Raw genomic sequence first — 19,514 nt, forward strand, 5'->3', positions numbered from 1 at the left:
TTAACACTATTTTCTCTCGACACTGATGCTACCAGACCTGCTGAGAGCTTCCAGCATTTTCTGTTCTGGTCAGGCATACTCTCGGAGGATTCAAAACACAACCTTCTACCTCCCACTTCTCCACACCCACATTCCTGCCATTGGTCACCCAATATGTCCAATCTCAAAAGTGCACCACCTTCCTTCATCAATTGTTTAAAGTTTATTTATCAGTGTTACAGGTAGACTTACATTAACACTGCAATGAAGGTACTGTGAAAATCCCCTAGTTGCCATACTCCAGCATCTGTTCAGGTCCACTGAGGGAAAATTTAGCATGGCCAATGTGCCTAACCAGCGTGTCTTTCAAACTGTGGGAAGAAACCGGAGCACCCGGAGGAAACACACCAGACATGGGGAGAACGCACAGACTGCACAGACAGTGACCTAAATGAGGAATCAAACCCAGGCCCCTGGCACTGTGAGGCAGCAGTGCTAAACACTGTACCACCATGCCACCCAGTTGCAAAGCAAACAGACCTTCATTACATAATGGGATTATTTTTAACTGTTGGTCAAACTGCCCTTTCTCTGCAATAGCCTGAAATGTTGGAAAAAGTTTTTATTCCTCTGTTGATTTTTCTCTTGGATGCTCACAGCAGAGTCTTGCAGAGTAGTTTTTGATGCCTGGAGACCCCAGACTAGTTAGTGACCATAAGCTTACCTGATGCCATTAACCTTGTCTTTCTTACCCCCTTACAGCTTACCCCTGAGGTTCTGGGTGAACGTGATCAAGAATCCTCAGTTCGTCTTTGACATTCACAAGAGTAGCATCACAGACGCCTGCCTGTCGGTGGTGGCGCAGACCTTCATGGACTCCTGTTCAACATCGGAGCACAGGCTGGGGAAAGACTCGCCATCCAACAAGCTGCTTTACGCCAAGGACATTCCCAACTACAAAAGTTGGGTGGAAAGGTTAGTGCTGGGCACTGGGGTAAGGGTCAGCATCTCTGACCGCATTCCTTGATGTTCCAACACACTGCTGCCTTCAATTGACCCGCCTCCACATTCACGCCATTGGTCGCCTGACATGTCCATCAGAAGGATGGCACAGTGGTTAGCACTGCTGCCTCACAACGCCAGGGACCCAGGTTCAATTCTGGCCTCAGGTGTCACTCTGTATGGAGTTTGCACTTTCTCTCCATGTCTGCGTATGTTTCCTCCGGGTGCTTTGGTTTCCTCCCCTCGTTCAAAGATAGGCGAGTTAAGTTGATTGACCATGCTAAATTGCCCCTTAGTGTCAGGGGGACTAGCAGGGTAAATATGTGGTGTTACGGGGATAGCCTTGTGGTTGTTGTTGCTGCAGGCTCAATGGGCCGAATGGCAATTCACTGTAGGGATTCTATGATTCTTTTGCCCAATGGACAAGTGGACAGGCCCTTCAATATCCAATTAGATGGCTCTTCACTGTCAGTCAAACATGTCCTCACGTTCACCATTTTTGGAATGAGTGGACCAAAGCATGGAAAGAAATTTTTAAAAATACGCCTTTTATTTAATGCCTCAAAAATTTTTATCCTGGTTGTTTGTCTGCAACAGCATCTTGCAATATAAGCTTTAATTCTGGTGACCCAGGTTCAAATCCCACCACAGCAGATTCGATAAACTTCTGGAGTTAAGAATCTACTGATGACCATGAAACCATTGTTGATTGTTGGAAAAATCCGTCTCGTTCACGAATGTCTTTTAGGGAAGGAAATCTGCCGTCCTTACCTGGTCTGGCCTACATGTGACTCCAGAGCAATGTGGTTGACTCTTAACTGCCCTCAGGTAACTAGGGATGGGCAGCTAGCGACAACCATGTCCCAGAAATGAATAAGAAAAAAAATCCTAAAGGCCTTAAGGTGCTGAGAGATGAAGCAATCATCATTGGTTCGCTGATGAACGGGTGGGCAGTGGGGAGGGGAGGGGAGGGAGCAAGAAGACTGATAGAAGATAGCGAATTCTCAGTCCCTGCCAACAGGGTACAGAGTGAGTTTCAATTAGGTCAAACTGTCATAATGCTGCAGTCACTGATGCTCAATGTCTGATGAGGGCCACCGGTGGCACAGTTGTCCGCCTGCCTGTCAGACCAGCCTCAAAGACTTGAAGGCTGATAGAGGTGAACAGATGGCTTTTGTCTGATTCAACACTCACGACTGTCCCACTGTCAATATTGGTACTGAGATGTTGATTTAAAAAAATACCAGGAGCTAAGGAAGAAGAGAGACCATTAACAATCCCTGGAGGGAATATTTCCTTTATTGTTTCACATTTCACAATAGCACTTCAGAAGCCCTGTAAGCAGTAAATTGTCACGGACAATTACCATTTCTGTATATTTCAACTAAATTAAAGTAAATTGTGGAATTATTCAAAGTGGCACTTTTGTAGAAGGGAATATTCAATATTACGCAGTATTTACAACACAGAAACTGGCTATTCGACTGAATTAACGCACAGAGGCACCCAAACCTCCTTCCACACCAGCCTGAACTCCATATGCTTTCAGTCCTTTCTCTCTCACCTGTTTACCTACCTTCCTTTTAATTGCATCTTTTCTGTTCACCTCCAATACACTTTGTGACAGTGGGTCCCTATTAGCTGGGAAGTGTCTCCTGAATTCCCTACTGCATTTGCCAGCGACTGTCTCATACTCATGGCCCCTAGTTGATCTCCCACAAGTGGAAGCATCTTCTCCTGTGTTTGCCTCATTAGCATTCCACTGGTTCACTCCTGAATCTTTTGCAGGGTTTTACAGTTCAAGGAACAGCAAGCTGTTCTGACTTTTTTATACTCTGTAAAATAAAGGAGGACATTGGAGGGGGAGCCTGTCTTCAGTACAGGTCATATCTGTCAGTCAAGTTATAAGATATCAGAAAATAATGTACTCAAGTCTTGTAAGGGGTGAAAACTCTCTTTTTAAGCCATGAAAAAGGCAAATTTCTTGTTTTTCTTCCTAATTTAATGAACTGTCAATGAAATCCTGGAAAGGTATGAATCCTAGAGGTTGCAATTCTGATTCACATTTGATTGTGGAACAGAAGGAGGCCATTCGGGCCATCACACCTTTGCTAATTGGCTTGTTGCTGATTATGGAGATTTGTGAAGATTTCCCAGTTTTCACTGAGCTTTAACCCAACTCCCGCCACACCCAATCTGAAGTTTTTTTCATTCTTTCACAGAATGTGGGCTTTGTTATCTAGGCTAGCATTTACTGCCCATCCCTAATGGCCCTTGAGAAAGTAGTGGTGAGCTGCCTTCTTGAACTGCTGCAGTCCCTGTGATAAAGGTACACCCACTGTTCTGTTAGGGAGACAGTCCCACGACTTTGATCCAGTGACACTGAAGGAACAGCCGATATATTTCTGGGTCGGGATGATTAGCGACTTAGAAAGAAACAGTCATTTTAGGGTGTTTGTTTTTGGTTTTCTCTGTCAAATGTCCACAAATGCCTGAAGTAAATTGTATTTATTAGTGTCACAGGCAGGCTTACTTTAACACTGCAATGAAGTTGCTGTGAAAATCCCCTAGTCGCCACACTCTGGAGCCTGTTTGGGTTACACCGAGGGAGAATTTAACATGGCCAATGCATCTAAGCAGCACGTCTTTCAGACTGTGGGAGGAAATTGGAGCACCCAGAGGAAACCCACACAGACACGGGGAGAATGTGCAGACTCCACACAGACAGTAACCAAGCTGGGAATTGAAGTATCCCTGGTGTGACCGCCACCGTGCTACCCCTAATGGCCTGTCTCCCCTTTCAGGTGGGTGTAAAAAGACCCCACAACCCTCGCTGGAACTTTTTGGCTGCTGATGCTGGCAGGATCTTATGATCCCACTGACGGTGCGCACCAGCCACGCATTTCCCTCGGTGGCGAGGGAACGGAGCCAATGGGAAATCCCATTGAAAGCGGCAGGACCAGAAGACGCTGCTGCTGCCCAATGGCGCCAACACACTGGGCATCATCCTGCTGTTCTTCAAAACCATTCCATTGGGACTTTTAAGTTCCTCTGAGAGGATGGCTGAGGCCTCCGTTAAATGTCTAAAATGAAAGACAGCTGCTCAAATAGTGCAGCATTCCCTCAATCCTGCACAGGAATGTCAGCCTTCTCTTGTGTACTCAAGTCATGGAGCAGGACGAGAACCCGGAACATTTTGCCTCAGAGGCAGGCGTGCTACTGACTTATCCTCTGCTGACACGGTCTCCTTGAACAACCCAAGCAAATAAAAAAAAAACCCTTAGATGTAGCACAAACTGAGCCGTGGACACGGGCTTGTCCCAGGAGATAAAAATCCTCAGTCTCTTGTAAAGTAATGTGTTAAAGGCCTGTGCCAGTAGAGTGAATCCCACTGACAATGATTGATGTTCCTGTTGCACTTCATGTCCTTTGATTAATTCCAACGCAGAGTTTGAAAGGGTGGAAATGGTGCCAAGCATGAAGAACAAATTGGAGAATTTCCCACAATGTGAATCCAACAAGGAAACAAAAAATAAATTGTATTGTGCTGATCGTAACCCTTAACTTACCGCTGGCAAACATGCTTAGTGAGAGGTTCATGAGCTGATTTCAATTACTTTTGAATGTGTGTGTGTGTGTTTGTGTGTGCGCATCAGCTGTAAATATGGTCACACGTCTGAGGACTTTCCATCATGTTGACATGCTCCCAACTTTCCAACTATATTGGCGCTACCCTCAGAATGAGGAGTGATCTTATAGAGGTCTATAAATTAATGAGGGGCGTAGATCAGTTAGACAGTCGACATCTCTTCCCAAAGGTAGGGGAGTCTAAAACTAGAGGGCACAAGTTTTTAAGGTGAAAGGGAGAGATACAGAAGTGTCCAGAGGGGCAATTTTTTCACACAAAGGGTGGTGAGCATCTGGAACAAGCTGCCAGAGGTAGTAGTAGAGGTGGATACAATTTTGCCTTTTAAAAAGCATTGAGCCAGTTACATGAGTAAGATGGGTATAGAAGGATATGGGCCAAATGTGGGCACTTGGAAGTGGCTTAGTAGTTTAAAAAAAGGGTGGCATGGACACAGTGGGCTGAAGGGCCTGTTTCCATTCCACCTCTATGACTCTATAATGTCCCCTAATACTGGCAGTTACTCTGAGGGTTTGCCTGCATATATTGACACACTCCTATGGACTATTTGCAAATATTGACACATTTCCAGGAATTATAGGAACATAGGACCTGATTAACTGTGGACGTTGGCTTGTTCATGTATGAGAAGACTGGATTGCTTTTCTTTCCTGTGGGAGTTGTGGCTGGAGTGATGCTATCAGTGAACTGACATTGCAGGACAAATCTTTCCAGAGAATTGAGACTTATAAAAATATCACAAACGCCTTGCTTCTGTGATTTGGGATTTGCTGGAGAGTTGTGTGATGTAGTTATGTCTCTGTTACACGCCCCGCCCCCACACGCACACAAAATACAAAGAGCAGCATCTTGGCATTCTCAATTTCTGTCTTCTGCTTTGATGAGATGGGCAGCACAGTGGGTAGCACTGCTGCCTCACAGTGCTAGGGAACCTGGTTCGATACCAGCCTCGGGTGACTGCCTGGGTGGAGTTTGCACATTCTCCCCAAGCCTGCGTGGGTTTCCTCCTCCGGGTGCTTCGGTTTCCTCTCACACTCCAAAGATGTGCAGGTCAGGTGGTTCGGCCATGCTAAATTGCAGCTTAGTCGCCAAAGATATGTAGCTTGGATGGATTAGCCATGCCAATGTGTGGAGTTACCGGAATAAGGAGGCGCAAAAGGGCCTGGGTAAGATACTCTGTCAGAGAGTAGGTGCAGACTCGATGGGCCGAATGGCCTTTTCTGCACTGTAGGGATTCAATTATTCAATGAAATGTTGCCCTCCCCCTCATAACCACCCCGCCTTCTTCTTGATAGGCTTTGCAAAGAAACACTACTTGACTGATCTTGCCTATTTGTCTTTCCTGTGCACAGGTACTATGCAGACATTGGAAAAATGCCAGCCATCAGTGACCAAGATATGAATGCCTATCTAGCTGAGCAATCCCGGATGCACACGACTGAATTCAATGCAATGAGCGCCCTCAGTGAAATCTATTCTTACGTTAGCAAGTACAGCGAGGAGGTAAATGTCCTGTTGACTGAGAGAACTACCGATCTGTTGATACCGTATATTAGCATGGTCCTCTTCGGTCTGTTGGAATAGCAGGAACAGAAATTGGACTTTGGCCTCCTGGTCATTCAACTGAGACCGTGGTTGGTTTGTGCCTCCACTCCGCTTTGCTTCCTTCGCATCATATCCCTTTCTTATCCCTAACTGACAGAAACCTATCCCAGCCTTGCAAGGTGTCCCCCAGTTGGCCCCCAGCAATCTTTTGCGGGAGAGCGTTCCAAATTTCCACTACCTCACGATTTCACTCGTGAATGGTTGGCTTTACTTTTTGGGCCTGGATGCGTGATTGCCTCATCAGGGAACATGCTTCCTCCATATTTACCCAACCGAATCTTCTTTAACATTTGCAATATCTTGACCAGATTAACCCCGCAATCTCCTGCATGTGAGGGGATGGAGCTACAACCTGTTGTCAGAATCTAATCCCCGAAGCACTGTCATATTTTAGCTCCTTTATGCCAAGGCATTGTGGAGGTGCTGTAAGATTGAAGTACAGAGGATATGCATGGAATTGTCAAGCAGAGTCTTTTATTTCCAAAATGGAGAAGGCCAACTGAACTTGTGGAACAGGAGCAGAAGTTGCTCATTTGGCCTGTCGAGCCATTCCATAAGATGGCGATTGAGGTTTGATGCCTCAACTCCATGTTCCTGCCTGACCCCTATAGCATGACAGCATGGTGGCACAGTGGTTAGCACTGCTGCCTCACAATGCCATGGATCTGGGTTCGATTCCCAACATGGGTCACCGAAGGTGCGGAGTCTGCACCTTCTCCCTGTGTCTGCATGGATTTCCCCCATGTACTCTGACTTTCTCCCACAGTCTGAAACACGTGCTGGTTAAGTGCATTGGCCATTCTCAATTCTCCCTCTATGTACCCGAACAGGCACCGGAATGTGATGACTAGGGGATTTTCACAGGAACTTCATTGCAATGTTAATGTAAGACTACTTGTGACACTAATAAATAAAGGTAAACTTTAAAGTAACCCGTGAAAGTTAACCCAAACCCATAGCACAAAATAATTTGTCTACATAATCAAATTGTAAATCCTTCTACTACACACTTTCCTTTAAAATAAGATTCTGGAAGGGATAAGGGATCCTTATGCCAGGGTGATCCTGAATAAGGAACATACTTTGTCCATTGCCACACCAGAGCTTCCATGACTCATGGACACTGCAGAGGTGGAGGACAGAATGTGGACAATAGGTGTAATATTATTTTTGTATAATTTTTGTTTGTTTTAAGGTTTCGCTCCATATCTATTTGAAGACATTGGGACAACCAAGAGCCACAAGAACAGAAATAAATAGGAGCAGGAGTAGTTCACATCGAGCCTGCTCTGACACCCAATACGATCATGACCAGTTATAGGATTGAACACTATTTCCCCATTCCCCATAATCCCTCAATTCCCCGAGATACCAAAAATCTATCTATCCAAGTCTTCAATGATGGAGCATCGACCACCCTCTGGGCTAGGGAATTCCAAAGATTCTCATTCTGAGGAATGAGGGGTGAATTTATTGATACGTATAACATCCCAAGGGGATTTGATGGGGTAAATGCCAGGGAGATGTTTCCACTTCATGGGAGAGACTAGAACCAGGGGACACAATTAGAAAATAAGAGGTCTTTCTATTAAGACGGGGATGAGGAGAAATTCTTGCTTTCGAAGGGTAATACGTCGGTGGAATTCTCTTCCGCAGAGAGCAGTGGAGACTACACTGAACACATTGAATGTATTCAAGGCCCCTCCCCACTTCTCAGACATCAAGTGACATCCAAGTAGACTAATGGGAGCATCATGCTGAGACCCAGTGCAATTCTGTGAACTTTATAGCAGACACACCTTGATAGCAAATAGGAGCAGGAAACTATGAATTACTTCTCCTCCTCCCTAACATGGTATTCTCACTGTCCGTTTTGTGATGATCAGCTGACACAGTGTACAATGAACCTGTCCGCACAAAACATGTAGGAATTATATGTTACTATATGACAGAGTTAAACTCAATGTTAACATCTCCCTTTTGTGCTCTCATCCACAGGTAGTCAGTACTCTAGAATGTGAAGATCAGTCAAGGAGGCAGAGATTAGCTTACAAACTTGAACAGGTGGTTGCCCTTATGTCCATAGAGAGCTGAGTGGCACTCCCAAGGAACGCTGGGTAAAAGAAGCCAAGCTGTGCCTGACTAAAGATGGTCACCTCTCAAGTGCTAGTTATGATTGGTTACAAGCAAAGTCACCTTGATCATCTTATCTCTCTTCATTATCTCTGTCTCTTCATCTTTTATTCTCTCTCGTTCTCTCTCTCGCCCATAACATTATTGGATATGTCAAAAGGTCAGTGAATGGTTAAAACTACACCAATCACCTCATGGTTTTAAAAAAAAATGAAACAGAAATCAATCATGTAGAAAAAAACACAAAAATCGGTAAGGGACTAAGGCTTACAGTGGTTTTCTCAGCCATCACCTCCAGAGGAACTTCACAGTCTTCATTCTCGCTGTGGAAGTGACAGGAACCAGGAAAGACAGAAGATCTTCACCTTCTGTGGGAGATTGCCAGCGATTTCCTTTGGGACAGATTGATATCTGATATGGCTTCAGCCAAGCATTTGCCTTGGGATGTTTCTTTTTGTGGTGGGGGGGGTGGAGGGTTGCAGCGGGAGCGGGTGAAATCAGAGACCTTGTCACAGGAAGATCTTTGATGAACATGAGATCGATGAGACGGTAAAATGGTTTCTCACTCGGCTGACTTCACGGCCAGAGAGCGATGAGAATCAAAAACATGTGCATGAGTTTTTCAATGTATCTGGTGAAGGAAGGGCTGTGGAAAAGGGGAAAAGAGAATCTCGCAAAATGATGGAGGGCTGATCTCAACAATTGGACTTGGGGGTTGGGGAAGGGACAAGGGAGGCGGGGGTTGGGTTAACTTTATTCCAGAGCTATGAATGTGGGCCATAGTGCCAAGAGAGGAACAATCAGACACATACACAAGCAAAGAAAGGTACTCTAAATCCTAAACTTGTACTTGGAAGTAAGGAAATGTGTGTCGGTGAATCAATTTCAAACAAATGGACAGATTCAACTTTTCGCCAGAGATTGGGGACATTTTGGAACTCTGGGGTACTGGAGAATAAAATACAAAAGGACATTTGGTTTGGAAATGATGGATTATCCCAGCCAGCGAAGACCAAAGGATTTCAGTGCTATTCGAAAATAAGTGCCACTGTGGTTTAAAATAAAAACAATTTATTTACAGATGTCTACCTAATGTGTGAGGTTCCACGAGAAAAACACGACAGAAAAAAAAAACACCATACGACAAGCTGGCTTCAAACAAGCATTCCTCTTTATTTGCACAGGAAGACACGCAGATTGACAAACTGTGAATTTTATTTATAGGAGAACGAGACGAAAAAAGTAAAGAATTAAACGGTGAAAGCAACAAAACCTGATTTGCACGTGTTAGATGTAGGAGGAGCCAGAAACTTGGGGTGGAATGGTGGTGGGGGGGTGGGCGGGGAGGGAGGGAGGGAGGGTGGGTGGGTTGAGGTGGGAGGGGGGAGGAGTGGGGGGGGGGGGGGGAAGGGGCCGGGAATGGCAAGTCTTGCACCATCTCGCCGTCGTGACTGAAACACTTTTTTGAGAAAACTGGGCCTGTTTCCCCCTCCACCCCCCAAGCCCCCCCCAAAAAAGGATGTGTATCGGACGGACGTGAATATCATATTATTGTGAAATCTGAAGCTGCCCTCTTACTCATTTAGCTCCGAAAGTTTTAAAAAAAAGACTTAAAGGGAATAAAACAAGAAAAAAAAAGCTTATTTTATTTTTGCCTTGAACTGTGCCAGACTTGTGATGTGAATGTGACTTGGTCAGGTCCTGGCAATAACCTGGGTTACCTGGCTACTAGTTTTCTTCTTTGAGATTTATTTTTTGTTCTTTATTTAAAACAAGAAGCGCATGTCATATGATTTAGTGGCGACAAAAGATCAGCAATGATTGTGGATGTGTCCGTTTTGAGATTTTTTAAATTTTTATTTTACGTTTTCTTTTGCTCAAGAATAGCACACCCAGCCTGAATGGATTGTTATGTGAACATCTCCCCAGTAAAATCAATGACAAAAAGAATCAAAGATTTGTAACATCCTACCCTTAGAAACCAGTGTTAGAAGGCATCAAGACAAAGCAACATAGGTTTTTACCCTAATTAATGACTGTAATTAAATATACTACTCAAAAAAGAAATCAAATGACTTGATAAAGGCAAGCTTCAGTACTTTGTTATATCAATTGTATACCTGTGTATGTAAATATGATGCACTCCTATTTTGCAGTTCAGAACAAAAATTTACTATTTGTAATATAGAATAAAGTTTATTAAAAAAAATCATTTACCGCTGTGGTAATGTTTTGCGGAGGGTCCGTGATGTCTCCCACATTGAGGCTGTGTCACACTCTGTAATGAGGCTCACACATTGCACTGCCCATTGTCAGGGGGCACTGATTAACAGTGATTCAGTCACTCCAATTCTGTCCCGCCAAATTGGCAAGAGTGGGCAGGATCTTCCGGTTTCAGGACGAGTGCAGCTGGAAAATCCCGCCCGAGGTCAACGGATCTTTCCGTGGTCCGCCCCTCACCTGCGACAATTCCATGGGCAAATCAGTGGCAGATGGAATACAATGTGGAGAAGTGTAAGGTTATGCAATTTGGAAGGAGGAATGGAGGCATAGACTATTTTCTAAATGGGAAATTGCTTTGGAAATGAGAAACACAAAAGAACTTGGGAGTCATTATTCAAGATTCTCTTCAGGTTAACGTGCAGGTTCAGTCGGCAGTTAGGAAGACAAATGCAGTGTTAGCATTCATGTCGAGAGGGCTAGTATACAACAGCAAGGATGTACTTCTGAGGCTGCTTAAGGCTCTGGTCAGATCCCATTTGGAGTATTGTGAGCGGTTTTGGTTCCCATATCTAAGGAAGGATGTGCTCGCCTTGGAAAGGGTCAAGAGGAGGTTCACAAGAATGCTCCCTGGAGTGAAGAGCTTGTTGAATGAAGACTCTGGATCTGTCCTCGTTGGAGTTTAGAAGGATGAGGGGGTGATCTTATTGAAAATTGCAGGATCCTGCGAGACCTGAATAGAGTGGACATGAATTCAATTCTGGTTTTTCTTGTAAAAACTAGAACCTCGGGCTATAGGGACGATCATTTAAAATAGAAATGAGGAGGAATTTCTTCAGCCAAGAGTGGTGAATCTGTGGAACTCTTTGCCGCAGAAGGATGTGGAGGCCAGCTCATTGAGTGTCTTTAAGAGAGAGGTAGATGGGTTCTTGATTAATAAGGGGATCAGAGTTATGGGGAAAAGGCAGGAGAATGGGAATGAGAAAAAAATCAGCCATGATATAATGGCGGAGCAGACACAATGGGCCGAATGGCCTAATTCCACTCCTATGTCTTATGGAATGGGAAAACTCACGCCCGTGTGTTGAAGTTTGTGTGGTATTCACAGGGAAGTGGGCGCAAAACTGATTAATTTTACCAACGTGGGTGTATCTTCTGTCTTCCCAGTGCTTTCCCTGTCCCCTCTTCCTTTTCTGCTTCCCTCTATTAAATTCCTCATTTTCTCCCCTCCCTCAGTCTTTTCCTCATTTCCCTTTGGTGAGGAAGGGGTGATGTGCGAGACGCTGCCCAAGGTTAAAGGCTGCTTTTAAGGTTAGGTTGATAGGATAAAGGTAAATTTTAAGGCTGACTTTCCATCTCTCCACAAAACACTCGTGCTTTGTCTGCCCTTTTCATTCTACTGTATCCCTAACTTTTCAACTTCCAATGCCCTGTTTCCCTTTCCCATCACATGCCCTCACTGTAAATGCCAACCTTACCTCTTCTGCCCGCAACACATTTATCATGGCACAGTGGCACACTGGTTAGCACTGCTGCATCACAGCACCAGGGAACCAGGTTCAATTCCAACCTTGGGTGACTGTCTTTGTGAAGTCTGCATATTCTGTCCGTTTCTGCGTAGGTTTCCTCCGGGTGCTCTGGTTTCCTCCCATAGTCCAAAGATGTGCAGGTTAGGTGGATTGGCCATGCTAAATTGCCCCTTAGTGTGCAAAGATGTGCAGGTTGGAACATAGAACATAGAAGAGTACAGCACAGTATAGGCCCTTTGGCCCTCAATGTTGTGCCGAGCTATGTCCGAACCCAAGATCAAGCTATTCCACTCCCTATCATTCTGGTAAAGGTTAAGTGGATTGGCCATGCTAAATTGCCCCTTAGTGTCCAAAGACTTGCAGATTAGGTGGATTGGCCATGCTAAATTCCTCCTTAGTGTCCAAAGATGTTTAGGTTAGATAGATTGGCCACTGTAAATTTTGGTGCCCTCATGGGCCCATCAGAAAAGGTCATCCCTCTCAGTTTCAATTCAACTTAAATGTTATTCCCATTTGGAGGTTGATTGCAAGTTCACTGCTCATTCACTAAAAAATCACAAAGAGTGGAAAAGAAAAATTACAGCACCATCAGACAAAAAAAAATGACAAATTCCCCACTTGTCTTTGTGAATGCACTGATATTACCATCTCCCCAGCGTCTCGGATTCAGCTTACCCGTTCACCGAGACCCCTGACCAGAATTTTACCTGGGCTCTTCGCCGTGGTGGGCATGCAGTCCCAGCAGTGGCCATTGCTCCCAGTTGGCGCTGCTGAGACTACAGCCCTCCAAATGGCCGGCAGCTCTCTGAGGCAAGAAAGGGACACGAGTCTTCCCTTCACAAAATCTAGGAGTCACAGTCTGAGGATAAGGGGCAAATCTTTTAGGATTGCGGTGAGGAGACCTTTCTTCATCCAGAGGGTGGTGAATGTGTGGAATTCAATACCACAGAATGCAGTTGAGGCCAAAACGTATGATTTCAAGAAGAAATTAAATAAAGCCCTTGGGATTAAAGGGATCAGGGGATATGGGAGGAAGGTGGGATCAGGGTACAAATAATCAGCCATGATCAAAATGATAGCAGAGCAGGCTCGAAGGGCTGAATGGCCTCCTCTTGCTTCTATTCACTGTGTTTCTACTAATGCTGTTCTAGGCATTAAATTGTTGCAGGGTAGTTGTTAAGGTGGTGGGTGGGCTTGTCCCTGACGCTGGGGGTGGGGGCAGGCGGTAAATTTGCAATGAGAGGGGGAAAAGCCCATCTCCAGTTCTCTCTTGATTTTCTTGATTTCTCTCTGTCCCATAGCAGATAGAAATTTTACTCTACCTTCAAACTGGATTTTGTCGTTGTAGTGACAGTACATCGGCTCAGTATTCCTCTGTTTTTGGAGACCAAATGTGTGCAACTAAACGCAAAGTCCAGGAATTGCTGTCAGTAATTCTATCCTTTTTTCAGAGGCTGGTGCACTGTTAAGGTCCACCCAGACCGCAGTCAATTGAAAATCACTGAGCTTTAAGTAAATGTACTTATTGGTCACAAGTAGGCTTGCATTAACACTGCAATGAGGTTAATATGAAAATCCCTCAGCCACCACACTCCAGCAGCACCTGTTTGGGTACACTGAGGGAGAATTTTAATGGCCAATGCACCTAACCAGAATGTCTTTCAGAATATCGGAGGAAACCCACACAGACAGTAGGAGAACATGCAAACTTTGCACGGACAGTGACCCGAGACGAGAATTGAACCTGGGTCCCTAGCATTGTGAAGCAGCAGTGCTAACCACTGTGCCACTGTGCTGCCTACACATTGTGCAAATAGCTTCAGGCACAAAAAAAACTTTAAAAAGTTGTACTTTGTTGTGAATTAGTTTTAAGTGGTTTTGTTAACAGTACAATACATTTATAATTACTGTTGAACACTCTCACTGGCCCCGAAGGAGTAATTTTATATTTGGTTAATGTCAAATTTCTCCATTATGATAAATTACACTTGTATTTAATGCCTTTTTTAAATTTGTCTGTGATGTTTGAGTCCTTACTCCCATGTATATGTCACAATTATTTAGGGATTCTCAATGCTTTTTACTTCCTGGATTGCTGTCTGTGAGAATGCTTCAATGTGATTGCCTGCTTCCCCTGCTTGATGCCATCATTGTCCTGGATACTCGGAGCCCCTCTTGTCTTGGCACCACACTCAATCTGAATTCGGAAAAGGGGAAATCCGTACCACAGAGACTGTTAGATTTTTGTGGGTCATTTTCTTCGAGGTCAGTAACCATTATCTTTGCTTCACCACTAACTAAGAAACCAACCTATTCATATTAGCCACAAAATTGGGCAATTTCTAAATTCAATTGGTGCTTTCTTAAAAAAAATTGAACTAACATTGCAAAAAGATACAGTTTTATTTTTTGCCTCCAATTTTCCTCCACTAACCCAATCGCTTTTTCTCTCACCCTCTCCTTCTGACCCAGTCACACTCTCGCTGGTCCCAGTAGCTCACTTCTCTTTGTCCCCTTGTCTCTGACTCCAGTCTCTCTCTCTCTCTCCTCTAATCGCGGTCACTCACTCGCTTACTCTGTCTTTCTCTCTCATTCAGTCTGTGACCCTGGTTTCCCCGACTAGGGGTGGCACAGTGGTTAGCACTGCCTACACTTCCTGTTGCCTTGGAAAAAGCAGCCAGCCTAATCAAGGACCCCAGGCACCCCAGACACGCTCCGATTTGATTTTGGGCCTTGGATCACTGTGTGGAGTTTGCACATTCTCCCCATGGTCTGCGTGGGTTTCCTCCAGATCCTTTGTTTCCTCCAACACTCCAAAGATTAGAGTTGGGTGGATTGGCCATGCTAAATTGCCCCTTAGTTTCAGGGAGTCTAGGGTAAATACCTAGGGTTATAGGATAGGACCTGGATAGGATTGTAGTCAGTGCAGACTCAATGGGCCAAATGGTCTCCTTCTGTACTTCAGGATTCTATGATTCTCTTCAACTCCTCAAGTCTAAAGCACACAAAACCAATACCACAGCAGGCACATAGGCAGGAGTTCAATAAAGCTTTCTCTTTCTTCATTCTTGGGATTATGTGCATTACCGGCTAGGCTTGCATTTATTGCTCACTTCTAACTGATTTGATTTGATTTATTATTGTCACATGTATTGGAATACAGTGAAAAGTATTGTTCCTTGTGCACTATACAGGCAAAGCATACAGTTCATAGTGAAGGAAAGGAGAGAGTACAGAATGTAATGTTTCAGCATAGCTAGGGTGCAGAGCAAGACCAAATTAATGCGAGGCAAGTCCATTCAAAAGTCTGATGGCAGCAGGGAAGAAGCTATTCTTGAGTCAGTTGATACGTGACCTCAGACTTTTGTATCTTTTTCCCGATGAAAGAAGGTGGAAGAGAGAATGTCCGGGGTGCGTGGTGTTCTCGATTATGCTGGCTGTTTTTTCTGAGGTAGCGGGAAGCGTAGACAGAGTCAATGGATGTCAAGTGCCCATGAGAAGGCGTGATGAGCCACTTTCTTGAATTTCTGCAGTCCATGTGGTGTAGGTATATCCATAGTGCTGTCAGGAAGGGAGTTCCAGAATTTTTACAAGCGACAATGAAGTAACAGTGATATAGTTCCATGGACCATGAGTAATCGGTAGAGAAATTCGCAGATGGTAATGTTCGTGTAAGAATGTTGTTCTTGTCTATTGGGCAGTAGGGGGTCACAGGTTTGGAAGGTGCTGTCAAAGAAGCTTTGATGAGTTGCAGCAGTGCATCTTGTGGATTATTTTTATTTTATGGGATGGGGATGGCCAGCATTTGTTGCTCCTTCCTAATTGTCCCTCCCTAATTGTGCTTGAGAAGGTGGTGAACTGCCTTCTCAAACAGCTGTTGTCCACCTGGTGTAGGTACAGCCACAGTGCTGTCAGAGAGGGAGTTCCAGGGTTGCAGTGACTGAAGGAGCAGTGATATATTTCCATGTCAGGATGGTGAATGACTTGGCGAGGAATTTGTAAAGAGTACTGTTGCCACTGTGCTGACAGTGTGGGGAGCCAATGTTTAACATGGTGGATGGGTGCCAATCAAACAAATTATGTGAAGGGGTGTGGGAAGAGAGCGAGAGTATGATGTTAAGTTAGAGGACCAGCCATGATCATAATCATAGAACCCCTACAGTACAGAAGAAGGCCATTGAGCCCATCGAGTTTGCATCGATCACAATCCCACCCAGGCCCTATCCCCATCACCCCACGGCACTAAGTGGCAATTTAGCCAAGGGCCAATCAACCTAACCTCACATCAGCCTAAATCAGATTTGAATGTGTACCCCAGAAGAATCTCTACATTAGTGAAGGGGGCCATTCAGCCCATCGGTCCTGCACCAACAATAATCCCACCCAGGTCCTATCCTTGCAACTCAATATATTTATCTTGCTAATCCCCTAGACACTAAGGAGCAATTTAGCATGGTCAATCCACCTAACCCACACATCTTTGGAGTGTGGAAGGAAATTGGAGCATCCAGAGGAAACCCACACAGATACGGGGAAAATGTGCAAACTTACGCAGAGAGTGAGCCATGCCGGGAATCGATAAGGAATGACAGAGCAGGCTAGAGAGGCTGAATGGCCTGCTCCTGTTTTGAAAATTCCTATGACTTGATTCCAGGCCTCAGCGATCTTTCAAATAGGAAATTAAGTGTTGGCAGGTTGGTGCAGAGTTGATGAAATTCCGTGATGGTAATAACCATACGTGGGCACTGGATAGAGTAATTCAATTGCCTTTATTGAACAATACAACACAGATAAAGACTGTTTGGATCATCATGCCTGCATCAATTCTTTCAAAAATCTATTCCGTTAATCCCAATTCCCATTCTCTCACCCCCGCAGCTCTGCTAGAATGATCTCCTTCAACTGTTTATCTAATTTTTGTGTAAGAATTCCTCATCTTAAGTTTATTTATTATTGTCACATGTAGGCTTACATTAACACTGCAATGAAGTTACTGTGAAAATCCCTTAGTCGCCACACTCTGGCGCTTGTTTGGATACATAGAGGGAGAATTTAACATGGCCAACGCACTTAACCAGCACATCTTTCAGACTATGGGAGGAAACTGGAGCACCCGGAGGAAATCCAAGCAGATATGGGGAGAATGTGCAGTCTCCACACAGGTAGTGTCCCAAGCCTGGAATCGAAGCTGGGTCCCTGGTGCTATGAGGCAACGGTGCTAACCACTGTGCCGCTGTGTCGCTCCTTGTACCTTGTCAAAATGCTAATTACGCACAGCCAGTCAACACCTGAGTTTCAGAGAAAATGCTGGAAAATCTCAGCAGGTTTGGCAGCGTCTGGACAGCTTTGACAAAGGGTCATCGGGACTCGAAACATCAGCTCTTTTCTCTCCTTACAGATGCTGCCAGACCTGCTGAGATTTTTCAGCGTCTCCTCTTTTGGTTTCAGATTCCAGCATCCGCAGTAGTTTGCTTTTCACCTGAGTGTCATACACAGACGGGTCCATGCCCAGGGCTGGGACTGTCTAGAGGAATGTTAACCTAACCTTCTCCTTTGGACGTTGTTGGATCTTACTGTGCGCTCCCAAGCACCTTGTGTTTTCCTTTTGCCAACACCAGCTTCCTCTTAGCATCATTCAACTTCACGTTGTTGCTGCCAACATTGCAGCATTTTGAAACTACCAGGATGCTTCAGATTGGGGCGTGCCTTCCCATGACACCTCTCATTGTAGCCGCATCGGTTATTATAGGGTAGGACAGACTTTCATTGCTTTAAAATTGGTCTATCTTTCCCATGCAGTGACAGGCGAGCCCTAAGTCATTCTGAAGTGACACTTGATTGAATATTTCCTGTCTCCCTATCAATTTTCAGCCCATTCTCACTGAACGTGCTATTTTATGCTGTGATAAAGGCCCTGGGGGGGTGGGGGTTCTGACGACCCTCCCATGCCTTGTCCAAGGAGCAATTTTTGACGTCTTGGTTGAATCAAAGTGCCTTGGCAGCTCTTGGCAGACAGCCGAATCTGACTATTCCTCACCCATTTCTTACACTTTAGTTCTTTTTATCACCGACACACGACGGAGAGGAACAAAAATCAATTGCAACGGACCAGTTTGGGGCGAAAGTCACAGTTGGGGCACGTGTTCCCATCGTGTTGCTAGTTTTGTGGGAGACTTTAATTAATTTTTACCTCAGTATTTCCATTTCTCTGACAAATGAGGAGAATGGGGCATGAACCCATCTATGTCTGATACTCAGGAGCTGACTGGCTGTGCACAATTAATATTTTGACACGATACAAAGGGTGGCACGATGGCACAGTGCTGCCACGCAACACCAGGAACCCGGGTTCGATTCCCGGCTTGGGTCATTGTCTGTGGGAAGTTTGCATGTAAAGGGACAAGCTTAATGGAGCAAAAGCCTGATACCTTGTCCCAAACATTCTTACCAAACCTGTCCTTTGAAGTTTGTGCGTGTGGAATTCAGGACGCAAGTGACAAGAGAAACAACCACTCGGAAAATACAATGGGGGAAATGGAGGAGAGTGGGACTGCAATGTGAGAGTTTTATGTTAACAAAGTTAAGCACAGTGGTTAGCACTGCTGCCTCACAGCACCAGGGACCCAGGTTCAATTCCAGCCTCGGGTCACTGTCTGAGTGGAGTTTGCACATCCTCCCCGTGTCTGTGTGGGTTTCCTTCGGGTGCTCCAGTTTCCTTCCACAGTTCAAAGATGTGCCGGAAAGGCTGATTGACCATGCTAAATTATTAGGGGGACTAGCAGGGTAAACAGATGGGATTAAGGGATAGGTCAGGATTGTGGTCGGTGCGACTCGATGGGCCAAATGGCCTCCTTCTGCACTGTCGGGATTCTATGATTTTAAAGGTGTGACTGTCCTCAGTTCTGAGACCAGTGATGAAATCAATATTAATTGTCGAGAACGGAACACTATTGCACAATATCAAATTTATCTCCAGTGTGTGGTCTCTCCTACAAATATTCACTTTTAAAAGTTTTTATAGTCATTGGAAGCCTTGAAGGAAAGATATTAAAATTCTCATCCTTGTTTTCAAATCCTGGCATGGCATCAACCCTCCCCTACCTCTGGTACTCGTCTCCAACCATTTCCTTCAAGATATCTGCGCTCCTAAATTCTGGCCAATATCCATTGGACTTTTAGATGATTGAGAGGTGATCTTACTGAAACATAGAAGATCCTGAGGGGACTTGGTTGGGTGAGACTAGAAGAATGTTTCCTCTTGTGGGAGAGATGGTTAAAGACCAATAAGCTTACTGGAGATGAGGAGAATATTGTTCTCTCAAAGGGTTATTTGTCTGTATAATTCTCTTCTCCAGTGAAGCAGTGGATGCTGGGTCAATGAATTTATGATGTGGAGTTGC

The 19,514-nt window shown here is 44.8% G+C and overlaps 1 protein-coding gene across 4 annotated transcripts in view; it reads left to right on the plus strand.

Annotated features, from left to right (window-relative positions):
• Nucleotides 1-9,686, plus strand: part of plxna4 (plexin A4) — a 641,164-nt gene extending 631,478 nt beyond the window's left edge. For all 4 annotated transcript variants that reach the window (XM_080207652.1, XM_080207655.1, XM_080207653.1 and 1 more), the window contains exons 30-32: nucleotides 742-954; nucleotides 5,980-6,130; nucleotides 8,231-9,686. In XM_080207652.1, the coding sequence (XP_080063778.1) occupies nucleotides 742-954; nucleotides 5,980-6,130; nucleotides 8,231-8,326 (460 nt within the window). In that variant the 3' untranslated portion in view covers nucleotides 8,327-9,686. The remainder of the gene's footprint in view (nucleotides 1-741; nucleotides 955-5,979; nucleotides 6,131-8,230) is intronic.
• Nucleotides 9,687-19,514: the final 9,828 nt, after the last annotated feature.

This window comes from Carcharhinus amblyrhynchos, chromosome 19, assembly GCF_965287045.1.
Source record: "Carcharhinus amblyrhynchos chromosome 19, sCarAmb.v2.hapA, whole genome shotgun sequence".
NCBI classification, from domain to species: domain Eukaryota; kingdom Metazoa; phylum Chordata; class Chondrichthyes; order Carcharhiniformes; family Carcharhinidae; genus Carcharhinus; species Carcharhinus amblyrhynchos.